We start from the raw sequence: 13,794 nt of genomic DNA on the forward strand, positions 1-13,794 counted from the left end.
GACCGAGGCAGAAATCCTGTCGCCCTGCTCAGGTGAGAACCGGACCAGCGCGCCTGCTGTCCAGACGGCCAGGCCCCCGGGCCCCACCCTGGCCAGCCCGGCTGCCTCCATCAGCCCTCCTCTCGTCACCTTCCCGCTGCCCCCTCTCGGAGGTAAGTCCTGACTCCATGGGCCCCCAGGAGCGCCCCCCGGGCAGTGTGGGGGGGTCACTTGGACAGAGGCCGGAAGGGCCCCTGGGATGGACTCGGTGTGGCCGGGTCAGTCTCTGATTCCCAGCACAGGGCAGGGGCATCTCCTGAGTCGGGCTCTGCTGCCAAGCCCCCTCCGCCCGGCCCGCCTGCCTCTGGCCCAGCGTGCACAGCAGCGCCCGTGACCCCCGTCTCTGTCCGCCAGACCGGTGCTACGGCCCGCTGGGTTTGGCCTCCTTACCGGACAGCTGCTTCACAGCCTCCTCCCAGCAGCCGGAGAACCCTGCCCACGCCGGGCGCCTCAACTACGTGCTGCCAGGCTCGGACCTGCAGGGCTGGGGGCCCCAGGCAGAGGTGTACCAGGAGCTGGTCTCCAAGCCGCCCTACCTGCAGGTGGATCTGCTGGAGCCCAGGAACCTCACGGGTAGGTGCCTGGCCTGGGTCGCTCGTGCAGTGAACATGCTCCAGCCCCCGGCCTTCCTTGGCTTCCGGGGGGCACAGGAGACGCCAGAGCCCCAGGGCAGTGCTGGGGGGCGGGTGCCATGCTGCCCATCCTCCGCTGCTCGGTGCCCTGCGCTGGCTCTCCACACTCTGGGCTGGGCAAAGTGCGGTGCCTCTTCAGAGCCCTCAGCAGCCCAGGACCCGATTACCTCCTGGGCCACCTGTATCCCTAAGAAGACATGGGTCACCGAGCCGGGGCATCATCCTCAGCCCTGGGCTGTTGGCTGTGGGACTCCCTGCCACTGGACAAGAGGCTGAGCCATACGGCAGGCCAGTCCAGGGCTGGCAACGCTGGCTCATGCTCTTCAAGTGAGCGGGCTGGGGACGATCCTTGGAGCTGTCTCCACACGATCCTTAGCGATCCCGACAGACCGACCATGTGGCGCTCTGCAGCCGGGGTGCCAGGCCCTGCCGGGCTGGCGTCAAACCCGCCCCGCCACAGCCCTGCTGCCGAGGGGCAGCTCTCAGCTCACAGGCTGGTGCTGATTCCTGGGGCTCCCCAGCCCATACCCTGGAGAGCCCCGTGTCCCTGCAGGGGCCCTGAGCTGTGCTGTGTTCTCCTCCCCCAGGGGTGGTGGTGCAGGGGGCAGGCTCCTCGGACGCCTACGTTACCAGCTTCCTCCTGCAGTTCAGCATGGACGGGCTGAGGTGGCATGAGTACCGGGAGGTCTCTGCGGACGCCCAGCCGGAGCCCAAGGTACCTCCCCAAACCAGCCCCCCAGCAGCTGTGTGGTGGTGTGCGGTGGGAGGTTGGTTTGGACGCTGTCACAGATCCACCGGCCCAGTGCTCCCCCGCGGCTCTGGAGCGGTGCCTGTGAGGACCCTGTTAGAGTGTTAGCCCCCTTAGGGTCATGCTCCCTCGCTGGCGTAAGCCCCTGGACACCCCCCTTCCCCCGCCTCCTGGAACCGCACCTCTGAGCCTTCAGCCCCCTGCTTCCCACCATGAGTGCACTCGAATCGCACCCCTGGGAGGCTTGCACCCCCACAGGGAGCAATGACCCTGACCTCTTCAGACTCTTGGCCAGCGGGGTAAGAGCAGGAAGCTTATTCGACCTCTGGACGCCACCTGTCCTAGACCTTTCGTGGTTAGCACAGAGAAGGGGAACGGTCCAGCAGGGTCCAGCGGGGTATGTCCAGAACCCAGGTTGGCTCAGACCCCTCTGTGGAGTCCCCAACCCCCAGTCCAGAAGTGTGTGTCTCCAGCTGCCCATAACCCAAGGTCATCCCCCCCTATGTCCTCAGTCTTTGTTCTTCTTCTTCCCCGACAAGCAGGGCTACCCGGTCTCCTCCTGACTCACTCTTGTTCCCTGGCTTCCTGCAGAGGACCAGGGTCGTCAGTAGCTAGGTAACAAACTGATGGGCCATTGTCTGGATCCAGGCCCCACCTGGATCTCTGGATTCTTCTGCAAAGCAAACACCTTTCACCCCTCTCCTCCCCACCTAGTTACTCATGCCGTGCATAGGGGAAACTGAGGCACGCACAATATGCGTACAAAATATTCTGGAAAAATCCCCCTTCATCTCAGGGGTCTGCACCCCTGGGGGCGTATGTGAGGTGGTGGCTGTGTGAGCCCGTGGATACGCCGGAGCTTCTGTGCGTGCGTGCATTTGTGTGTGTGTGTGTGTGTGTGTGTTTGGGGGGGGGCATCTCATAGAATCATAGGACTGGAAGGGACCTCAAGAGAGCATCTCGTCCAGTCCCCTGCACTCATGGCAGGACCTGCTCTTAAAAATCTCCAGTGACAGGGACTCCACCACCTCCCTGGGCAATTTATTCCCGTGCCTAACCACCCTGACAGGTCGGAGGTTTTTCCTAATGTCCAACCTAAACCGCCCTGGCTGCAATTTAAGCCCATTGCTTCTTGTCCTGTCCTCAGAGGTTAAGAAGAACAATTTTTCTCCCTCCTTTTTGTAACAACCTTTTATGTACTTGAAAACTGTTCTCATGTCCCCTCTCAGTCTTCTCTGCTGCAGACCAAACAAACCCAATTCTTTCAATCTTTCCTCATAGCTCATGTTTTCTAGACCTTTACTCAATTTTGTTGCTCTTTTCTGGACTTTCTCCACATGCATGTGCATATATTTGGCATGTGTGTGTTTGGGGCGTATGCATGTATGTTTGGGGCATGTGCATGTGGTCGGAGGTGTGTAAGTGCGTGTTTGGGGCATGTGAATGTGTTGGGAGGTGTTTGGTGTGTGTGTTTGGGGCATGTGCTTGTGTTCAGGGCGTGTGTGTGTGTGTGTGTGATCGGGGTGTGTGCGTGTGTGTTTGTGGCATATGCGTGTCTTGGGAGGTGTTTGGGGCATGTGCGTGTGTGTGTTTGGGGCGTGTGCATGTGTTGGGAGGTGTTCTGAGGTGTTTATGCGTGTGTTTCGGGTGTGTGCATGTGTTGGGAGGTGTTTGGGACGTGTGTGGGAGGTGTTTGGGGCATGAGCGTGTGTGGGAGGTCTTTGGGGCGTGGGCGTGTTTGGGGCGTGGGCGTGTGTGGGAGGTGTTTGGGGCGTGGGCATGTGTGGGGCGTGTGCGTGTGTGGGGCGTGTGCGTGTGTGGGGCGTGTGTGGGGCGTGGGCGTGTGTGGGGCGTGTGTGGGGCGTGGGCGTGTGTGGGGCGTGGGCGTGTGTGGGGCGTGGGCGGGGTGTGGGCATGGGCGTGGGCGGGGGCGGGGCGGGGGCGTGTGTGGGGCGGGGCGGGGGCGTGTGTGGGGCGGGGGCGGGGTGTGGGCGTGTTTAGGGCGGGGCATGGGCGTGTGTGGGGCGTGGGCGTGGGCGGGGCGTGGGTGTGTGTGGGGCGGGGGCGTGGGCGGGGCGTGCGCAGGGCGTGTGGGGCTGAGCCGGCCGGTCGCTGCCCCTGCAGCTGTTCCTGGGGAACGCCGACGACTCCACGCCGGTGGTGAGGACGTTCCAGCACATGGTCCGTGCCCGGCACGTCCGCATCCTCCCCCACGACTTCCACCACGGGATCTTCCTGCGGGCCGAGCTGCTGGGCTGCGAGAGAGGTACCGCGCCCTGGCCCCTCGCGGGCGGCGGGGGCGGGAAGGTGGGGGGGGCAGGTGCAGTGAGGGCGCCCCCTGGGGTTGGGGGCTTGGTTTCTCAGGGCGGGCCCGTCTCCTGGGACTGACCTGGAATTGCCTCACCCCCCTGACCTGCTCTTCCGCCTTCCCTGCCCCCCAGTGCCCCCTGTGCCCCCTGGGGCACCGACTGCACCACCGGGCCGGAGGCCCTGCCGGACCGGTCAGTTCCAGTGCCGCAACGGACGCTGCGTCCCCGCTGGGCCCCGCGGCGCCGTGTGCAACGGAGTCGACGACTGTGGAGACTTCTCGGACGAGCTGCGCTGCGGTGAGCGGGGGGGCCCAGCCCGGGGGGCAGGGCGGGGCCGGGGCCAGCCCTGCAGGGCTCAGGGAGTGTCCTGGGGACTCAGCCTCGGCAGTCGCACCGTCCCACGCTGGCTGGGCAGGGGCTGTGGCTGTTGAACAGCTGCTGCGGGCCTCCCCGGAGGGGGCAGCCTCTTCGTGCCGGGGCAGCGAGCTTTGCAAACCACCCCCGAGGCAGCTCAGGTCTGGGCCTTCGAGTCCCGTCCGATCAGCCGCTGCCTCCCTGCCCAGAGGGGGCTGCCTTTCTGTGGTGGCAGAGCAGAGCCCACGGCAGTTCGCACGGTCGGTTCAGACCAGGCGCTCGGAGCTGCAGCCACATGCTAGAGCGGGAGGGCCGGGGCTAGGGCTGCCAGGCACAGGAAATGTCTCCCCAGGCCTTGGTCTGGAGCCTGGGAAAGGCTGAGCCCGGCTGGCCTGTGCAGCCTCTGCTCCCATGCCTGCTCGGAGAGCTCCCCCGGCCTGCTTACCAGCCCCGCCTCTGTGCCCCCTCACAGGGACAGCCCCATCCGTGGGGCCCTCCGCCCCCTGGCGCTGCCCCCTCTCCCACTTCCACTGCGCGCTGTCTGACGGCTGCATCGACGCCTCCCGGCGGTGCGACGGCATCGCCGACTGTCTGGACGGCACCGACGAGGCCAGCTGCGGCGCCCTGCCCGGGAGCACAGTGCCCCCTGCCAGCACAGCCAGGTACCGCATGGGGCAGAGGTGGGGGGGTTGCCTGGACCCCTATGACGAGGCCTGTCGGAGACAGGGATGTGTCACGGAGACAGCTGGCGGGCGTACAGCGAGGGGAGCAGGACAAGTCCTGTCGGCCCATCCTGGGGTCAGCGTGGGAGCGAACCCTGCTGCCTGCCCCCAGGCCTGGGCTGTGGGGCACCAGCCCTGCCGCTGGGAGGAGATTCTCCAACTGGATCCATCCCAATACCCCATCCAGGGACCCAGCCCCCCATTCCAGCCCCCGTGACCCCTGGTGTACCCTACCACTCCCCAGGCCCTGCTGGCCAGCATGGGTGTGTTGCCCTGTGCATCCCTGGCTCTGCAGAGCTCTCCCTGGGGGGCTGGTCTGATGCCCCCTTCTGGGAGCCATGCCCTGGAGCTGAGCGGGCAGGCCTGGGGCGGGGGTTCCCCCAGTGCAGTGGAGAGGGGCTGCCCCATGACCTGGGACGGGAGGCCCCCGGCGGCAGCTTTCCAGCGGGGGCAACACTAATTCATCCCTTTGCTCTGGTTCTTTCAGCAGCTGGGCCCCCGGGCAGCCCTCGCCACCCACCCAGGAGGTGAGAGAGCCTGCAGCGGGGCAGGGAGGGGAGGGGGAATCTTGCAGCTGCCCTGTTAGTGTGTTAATGACCTGTCCCCATGTCCCCCCAAGCCCTGCCTGGCTGGGCTGCCACCGAGCTGGGGACCTGTGCAGAAGGGCAGGACCCTGTGTAACGAGGCTGGTTCTGGCGGGACCCAACGGAGAGTGCCCATACAGGACAAATTGCTTCAAGTCGGGCAGTTGCAGCCCAAGGCTGGGGTTTCTGTGGGCACCAAGGCAAACCAGCCAGCCAGAGAAGACTTCGGTCTCACCCCACTGGCTAACCACAAGTCACACAAGCGATTCCCTCAGACACTCCAGTTTCCCAGTTGTCACGGAGTGTGGGGGAGTCCAGGCCCTGCACCCCTCTTCCTGGGATTCACTGAGACTCTCAGCCAGCCAGTAAAACAGAAGGTTTATTGGACAATGGGAACACAGTCGAAAACAGAGCTTGTGGGTACAACCAGGACCCCTCAGTCAAGTCCTTTTGGGGGAGCAGACCCCAGCCCTGGGGTTCCCTGCGTTCCTCCACCCAGCCCCAAACTGAAAACTAACACACACACACACACACACCCGCCCCAGCAGCCTCTCTCCTGCAGCCTGTCTTCACATTCCTGGGCAGAGGTGTTACCTCCCCCTCCCCCTCCTGGCTCAGGTGACAGGCTCTCAGGTCTCCCATCCCCAGGGCACATTCCCAGGTCAACACTCACCGCTCCCTGCTGAGTCACATCGTCACACCAGTATCACCACCAGGGCCACTCGTTATGGGGAGGAATGGTTATGAAAACCAACACCCTAGTAAAAAAAAAAGGTTCCCTCCATCCCAAAGGACCAAGCCCCAGACCCAGGTCAATATACAAATCAGATCTTACCCACAAATCACACTGTTGCTAATCCTTTGGAATCTAAAATCTAAAGGTTTATTCATAAAAGGAAAAGATAGAGATGAGAGCTAGAATGGGTTCAATGGAATCAATGACACACAGCAATGGCAAAGTTCTTGGTTCAGGCTTGTAGCAGTCATGGAATAAACTGCGGGTTCAAATCAGGTCTCTGGAGAACATCCCCAGCTGGGATGGGTCTTTCAGTCCTTGGTTCAAAGCTTCAGCATAGCAAAGTCCCTCCAGAGGCAGGAAGCAGGACTGAATACAAGATGGAGATGTGGCATCAGCCTTTTATAGACTTTTCCAGGAGTAAGAACCCCTCTGTGTTCTTACTGTGGAAAATTACAGCAGAATGGAGTTTGGAGTCACATGGGCAAGTCCCCGCACACTTTGCTGAATCGCAAGGCGTGTCTGCCTTCTCGCAATGGGTCAATGGTATCGCTGATGGTCCTTAATAGGCCATCCAGCAGGCTGGGCAGAGCTGACACCAACCTGTCTGGGGTGTCCCCCAGAAGCACAGCACACGTTTGAACTACAAAAAGAAAAGGAGGACTTGTGGCACCTTAGAGACTAACCAATTTATTAGAGCATAAGCTTTCGTGAGCTACAGCTCACTATTCATAACTTTAACTACAAAAACGATACACAAATATAGACAGCATCATCCTAACCAGCCCACCATCACCTTGTCTGAGACACCCCTTTATACAAGATTTGGTGCCACGACAGCACTTTGGTTGCAACAATGATCTATACGGTCCCAGATTACGTCAATTACGTCACAGCCCCAACGCAAAAGTGATGCAGGAAGGGATGGCACAAACATCTCTGACTGCATCCCAAGAGCTCCCCATCCTGGGTTCTGTCTCACTACAGCTGGTATTGGGTTCGAAGCCGTACCAGTGTAGAACAGAAATGGTTTGCCAAAGTCCTGGTCAATAACATGATTGAATCTCTTTACAGACCCCAGGTAAAACTTGGTTAGAACAATAGTGGATTGGATCTGCCCTTGCAGCATGGTTCCTGTAGGTCTCATGTGATCTTGCCAAGAGCTAAAGAACGTAGCTACTTTATCCATACAAGCTCTGGCAAATGTGTGGAACCCAATTAACATCACGTCAATGTAGATATTAATGTTGTCCATAGTACAGGAACCTTGGCAGTTAGCCGTGAAAGCAATAGGGTAGTGTGCCTCAGTTTCCCCATTTCATACAGCACATCAGGTCTGGAATGTCTTTTTCCCTGTGAAAAGTTCCAATACTGTTTACAGGCATTAACTGTGAAACGTCAGTATAACAAGGCCTTTTATCACAAAGTGTGTTCTCATGTATTCCTTTTAACATGTTCAAGGGTTTTTTCAAAAGATTAGGCACATTGGACATTTTTACAGTTCTTGGTAATAGCAACACATTAGTTACAAGAATTACCATGAGCAACAACAACAAATTCGTTGCACGTGTCCATTTACAATCAGTTTTGTCATGCCACACCTTTGGCTCAACGCTATTGGGGTTTGGGCCTTTTAGAGTCAGCCTGTGGCTTCCCTTTGCAGAATTAAGGTCTCTCTCTTTCCTTCCCTTCCTGAAGGATCAAACCCAGATTTCTCTGGCGTAACGGAATTCACTGGCTGATTGGCCATGCTCTCTGTGCTAACAGCTATTAGCTAGTCCTCTTTCTCCCTGCCAGCCAAGTAATTTGCATTACCACAGTTCCCCAGTTCTCAGATCCTTAACTGCTACCGATTCCAAGGCTAGACTCTGTCTTAAAGAGAAACCATCCATTTTCACTGACAAGCCAGACTCAAAGCTCTGTTGTCCTTCCCTCACCAACCTCTGCTTCCACCTGGAATCAGATGTTAAGTTCACTGAGAGACTGCAAGTCATATCCAAAGTGTCCGGAGAGGAGAGTAAACCTGTCCTCCCCTGCATTCTCCAGAGATCAGCTGCCCAGCTGTTCTGCTCTGCAGACTCCGCTCCCCATCCTTCCCTCTGAACCTGGGACACCTCATTTGACCCCCTTTGTACAAGATTTGGTGCCACTACAGGACCTTGGTTGCAACAATGATCTATATGGTCCCAGATTATGTCGATAACGTCACACCCTGTGCGGGGAGGGGGAGTGGATGGCTGCAGGGTTGGGGGAGGGGGAAATGAATGGCTGGAAGGGGAGGGGAGGGGAGTGGATGGCAGCAGGGCTGGAGGAGTGGCTGTCGGTGGGGAGGGTCACGATCTCTTGGTGCCCAAGGCTGTGGGTGGGTCACAGGCTGGTACCTGACTGGCCAGACGGGGGGAGGAGCGGCCGGACAGAGGGGCTGGTGGCAGGAGGGGTAACGGCTCTTTCCCTGTGTTGCAGGTGTCCCAGGGCACAGAGGGCTGGCTATTCCCTGGAGACGTCCTCCCCACCCCCACAGGTACTGCCTTCCCCCACTCATGGGGGGCTGTCACGGAGTCCCGGGGCGATGCTCTGGAACTGCTCCCCATGAAGCCAGGCAGGACTCTGGGGCAGTCTCCTTTCTGCGAGCAGCCTGTCTGCAGGACACACAGCTCACCCGGCTTCCACCTTCCTGGGTCTGACCTCGGAGCCTTCAGCCTCCTCTGCCCCTCCGGGCGCTTCCCACAGCGAGTCCCCCCAGGCGGGGTCCTGGGGAAGCCAGAGGGTCCTGCCCCACAACTCCGCAGTCAGACGGGACTCTCAGCCAGCCAGTAAAACAGAAGGTTTATTAGACGACAGGAACATGGTCTAACACAGAGCTTGTTGGTGCAGAGAACAGGACCCCTCAGCTGGGCCCATTTTGGGGGGCAGTGAGCCAGACAACCACGTCTGCCCTTCACTCCATGTCCCAGTCAGCCCCAAACTGAAACTCCCTCCAGCCCCTCCTCCTCTGGGCTTTGTCCCTTTCCCTGGCCACGAGGGCACCTGATCCCTTTGTTCTCCAGTCCTTCAGCTCTCACCTGGCAGGGGGGAAGGGCCAGGCCATCAGTGGCCAGGAAACAGGGTGTCGGCCATTCTCTGTGTCCAGACCCTTGCCCACACCTGCTCTCTAGGGCTCTGCAATGATCATACACCCTTATCCCACCACCTAGAGACTTAAGAACTGTGTAGGGGAAACTGAGGCACGCCCACACTATTCAGAGGAAACATTAAGAACAGTCCCGCTTTGTCACAGGGGCCCTTCTGGGGTTACCCGCTGTGGGGGAGGGGACACAGGGGCGCATGTGGGGGCACGGCTGCTCTGAGCTGCCCCATCTCCCTGCAGGTCCCTGCAGCGAGCCACTGGGCCTGGACGACGGCAGGATCCGCTACCAGCAGCTGAGCGCCTCCTCCCACCGGGACAGCAACCCCCCGGATGCCGGGCGCCTCAACATGGTGCCCAACATGTGAGCAGCCCCCTGCCACGTGACCAGCCCCTCCTGCCAGGGCCTGGGGGTGGGAATGGGGGGGAGGGCTCCTCCTGCCAGCGGACACAGGTCCCCCCCAGTGGCTGGAAGGAGATGGGCACGGTCAGGCTGGCAGGAGGGGAACTGACCCTGGGACGTGGTGGATTCTCCGTCCCCGAAAGGCTCTGCCCAGCCAGCGCCTGGACCAGCGGCAGGGGTTAGCTCAGGGCAGTCCGAGCCAATCGCAGGGGACCGTCTCAGGTGACGTCTGTGGCACGAGCGAGGGCTGGGGTCCCCGCTCGTCCAGCCGGGCTCACACCAGCCCGTGTCGAGCTCACACCAGCCGGAACAGCTGTGCAGCCGCGGCAGCAGGGCGAGTGCATCCCACGGCTCCAGCTCGGCCCGGCTCTGCCAGGGCCCCCAGCCACACCCCGACCGGCGAGCAGGGACTCACCGCTGGGCGGGAATGGATGGGAGGGTCTCAGCCCCTGGGAGGAGGTTTCCAGGCTGCCTCGGGGCCAGTTTCCCTGCCTGTGGAGTGGGGCACGGATCTGTGGGTTGGGGTCTGTCCCCGCAGCGTCTAAGGCGAGGGGCCGGCGGGCGACCAAGGTCCCTGTGCTCTGGGTCACGCATGGGTTCCAGGAGCTGCGACCAGCCCCCTTTCCTGCTGGCGGGAGGGGAGCGGGTGCCCTGGGGGGGTCATGCCCCGTGGGAGCTGCTGAGCCCCCTGAGGGAGGGAGCTGTCAGGTGGCAGGGCCCTGGCACCGATGGATCTCGGTGGGCGACTCCCCACCCCAGGGTGCCTGGGCCCTCTCGGTCAGGGCTGGTGCTGGGCCTGCCCCATCGCTTCCCCTCTGCCCCTCCCAGACTGAACATCGAGCCAGGCTGGAGCCCCCTGGAGACCGACAGCAGCCCGTACTTCCAGGTGGACTTCCTGCAGCCCACCTTCGTGAGCGCACTGGTCACGCAGGGCGGGCCGACGGCCGGGGGCTACGTCACCAGGTATCGTCTGCAGTACAGCCACGACGGGGTGCACTACCGTGACTACACGGGGGCAGCACGCGGCGCCGTGCCCCCCCAGCCGGCTCAGGTACCCGGCCATGCCCCCCGGGGCTCGGCCCGCTCCCCCCACCCCAGGCCACTGGGCCGTCTGCGCGGCACGGGTGGCCTGAGGCAGCCCACGAGCTCTGCAGCGTGCCCTCATCTCCAGTGCCCAGCATGCCACCGCGCGTGCCCGGCTCCGTCAGTGCCCAGGGCCAGGGCCCTGCGGGTCGGCATTCAGGGTCTCTCCGGCCAGGCTGCTCCTGTCATGATGGAGCACTGCGTGCCGGGAGCCGTGGTCTCCAGGGGCTGCTGTATGATGCCACAGAGGTGCCACCCTCAGGGGCCTGGCAAGTCACCAGCGTGGCCCTCGGCTGAAGCCTGAGATCTGGGTGCAGCTCAGACCCAGACCCCCGCCTCGGTCAGCCCCCGAGCCTGCCCCCTCCCGTCCCACGCCAGCCGGCAGTGGGGACAGAGCCTCCCCCCTGCCCGCTCTCCAGCCCTGGGCTGACCGCTCCCTCCGGGTCCCTCGGCCAGGTACTGGAGGGAAACTTCGACAGTCACACGCCGGTGCAGAGGGAGCTGCGCCCCCTGATCCTCGCCCGCTACCTGCGGCTGGTGCCTGTGGAGTATCACCGGAGCATCCACCTGCGCATGGAGGCGCTGGGCTGCCCCTGGAGTGAGTGCTGCTCCCCCCGAGATCGGGGGTGGGGGGCTCTGTGACCCTGTGGGGCCGGGCTGGGGAGCATGAGGGGGGCCTGTGACCCAGCAGGGTGGGGACAGGGAGCAGGGGGGCCTGTAACCTGGCAGGGCTGGAGAGCATGAGGGGGCCTGTGACCCTGCGGGGCGGGGACCTGGAGCAGGGTGTCTGTGACCCTGCAGGGCTGAGCTGGGTCCCTGGTACCCCCGGCCGTTGCTCTAGCCTCTCACCCTGGGCTGCTCTCCCCGTCCTCCGGAGCACCTTTCTCTGGATCCTGCACAGGCTGATGCCCCCCACTCTGGGCTCCGGCCCCTGGGGGCACCTTGCAGGCCCTGCCAGGGGAGGGGTGGGTAGTGCCAGGCCTCGGCCTTGCCCTCCCCCATGGGGCGACAGAGCAGGCAGCCCAGCTCCACCTGGGCCCAGCCTTGCGCTGAGTTTATTTGGGGCTGAGCCTCGCCTCGCCTGCTCCGTTCCCTGCTCAGGGGTCCCTCCCTGCATCTGCCCAGCCCCGACCAGTGCCAGGCTGCAGGGCAGAGTCCCGGGCTCTGGGGAGAAAAAGGCCCCGTGATTGCCTAGCCCGTCACTGCCGATGGCCTGAGCTGCTGGTGCTGGGCGAACCACGTGCAGGGAGCTGCCGGGCCTGGGGCAGGGGGCAAGTGCCCGGGGGTCAGTCAGGGCACCGCAGGAAGGGACAGTTGGGCCGAGTCCCCAGGAAAACATCCCATTAGTCAGGGAATCCTTGCCGGGGGGGCGGGGGGCTGGAGAGAGCCTGGAGCAGAGAGAGCCAGAACTGCCCTGGCGGCTGGGCATGGACGGGCGAGGGGCCACCGGCGGCCTGCCCCGGGCTCTGCCCACGCGGGTGTGAGTGACTCAGACCCTGAGGAGAGGATCCCCCGCGGGAGGTTCCCCCATGGCCCAGCTCCGTCGCCCGTTCCCAGGCGCCCCCCGATAGCCATTCCCTCGCCCCCGGGGGATGTGCCCTAGAGACCAGCAGGCACGTGTTCCCCCCACCCCCACCCTATGGAGGCTTCTCTGAGCCCTTTCCATCTCCCCAGCCCCCGCCATGTCTCCTGCTCTCCCCTGAGCCCCATTTCCCAGCACTGCCAGCTGCGGGCACCTCTCCCATAGGGCCAGGCACCCTGGGCACGACAGGTGGGGCCCGGAGCCTTCCCCGTTGAGCTGTCTCGTCTCTGCCCCCGAGTCCAGCCTCTGCCCTGGGGAGACCGGAGTGCACGACTCTGCCTGGGGTCGGGGTCCCCGGGACTGGGGCGTGCTGCTGGTGGGGGATGGTGGGGGCCTCGGGGCGCTGTGTGAAGCCCCTGCGGCCCCCTGTGATGGCAGGGCCGGCTGCAGGGCCTTCCTGGGCGAGCAGGGATGTGCTAGGTGGGGGGGCAGGATGGGGAGGCTTAGGGGGCAGGACGTGGGAATCTAGGGGGCAGGAGGGGGGACCCAGAGCAGCTCAGCCAGCACCATGGCCCTCCCACTGATCAGTTCCTTCTCCCTCTCCCCAAGGTGCTGCTCCACTGGGGCCCAGGCCCACCTCTGAGCACCCCCTGCTCCCCACGGCGACTCTGGTCCCAGGATCCAGGATTCCCAGCACAGTCAATGAGAGCCGTGAGGCCAAACCCACGGGCCAGCCAGTGAAGCCGCCAGGCACCATGGCAGCAGGTGAGAGTGGGCCGGGAGCAGGGCAAAGAGACGTGGCACCGGGTGCTGGGTCCCCATTAGAGAGCAGGAGTGTCCGAGTCACTGGGAATGGACAGGCCCGGCCCGTCCTGCCAGCAGCCCCACAGTCCCCAAACCAGCCCTGCGCCTGCTGCCCCAGGGGGTGGTGTCGGTGTCACGGATCCCCAGCGTCGGGGCTACAGCTGTGTCCAGGAGGAGCCCCCTCGCAATGTCAGACCCCAAGGGGTCCTGGGGGAGCCTCTTCTGCTCCACAGGGACCGACAGGCCTAGCCCGGACCTGCAGCAACCCTCAGGCAGCCTGGGAAGCCCGGAGCTGAGCCCTGGATGGTCAGAGCACCCTCTCTCCTGGCCAGCCCAGAGCGCAGCCCTGCTGTCAGGACCCCCACTGATGATGCTGCCTGTCTCTGTCTGACCCCCTGGGTCAGACCCCAAGGTAGGGAGCCTCAACTCCTTCCCGCAGCCAGCTTCTCTCATCCCCCTGCACTTCCCAGCCCTTAGCTCTCCAGCCGGGTCTGTGCCCAGATTCCCTGTGCCCAGGTCCAGGGGCTGGGGCTGCCATTGTCTGTTCGGGTTTTCCATTGATCTGGGGCAGCCTCAGCCAGTCCTTCCTGACGGCCTGTCCAGTTGGCTCAGCCAGCTTGGTGACCCCCACATACCTCCGTATCTCAGGTGGGGAGGGGGGAGGCAGGCGGGGCTGAGGCAGGAGGAAGGTGGGGCTGCGGGGAGGAAGGTGGGGCTGGGTGGGAGGCTGGCAG

At 63.0% G+C, this 13,794-nt stretch overlaps 1 protein-coding gene across 1 annotated transcript in view; it reads left to right on the top strand.

The window, feature by feature from the left end:
- LOC140906204 (SCO-spondin) overlaps positions 1-13,794 on the top strand; it is a 122,405-nt gene that overhangs the window by 50,143 nt on the left and 58,468 nt on the right. The window contains 9 exon segments of the mRNA XM_078851346.1: positions 33-152; positions 394-612; positions 1,259-1,356; positions 3,544-3,685; positions 3,861-4,025; positions 9,492-9,612; positions 10,480-10,702; positions 11,191-11,332; positions 12,866-13,021. Of these exon segments, the coding sequence (XP_078707472.1) occupies positions 33-152; positions 394-612; positions 1,259-1,356; positions 3,544-3,685; positions 3,861-4,025; positions 9,492-9,612; positions 10,480-10,702; positions 11,191-11,332; positions 12,866-13,021 (1,386 nt within the window).

Source organism: Lepidochelys kempii, chromosome 2 (genome assembly GCF_965140285.1).
Source record: "Lepidochelys kempii isolate rLepKem1 chromosome 2, rLepKem1.hap1, whole genome shotgun sequence".
Lineage (NCBI taxonomy): Eukaryota > Metazoa > Chordata > Testudines > Cheloniidae > Lepidochelys > Lepidochelys kempii.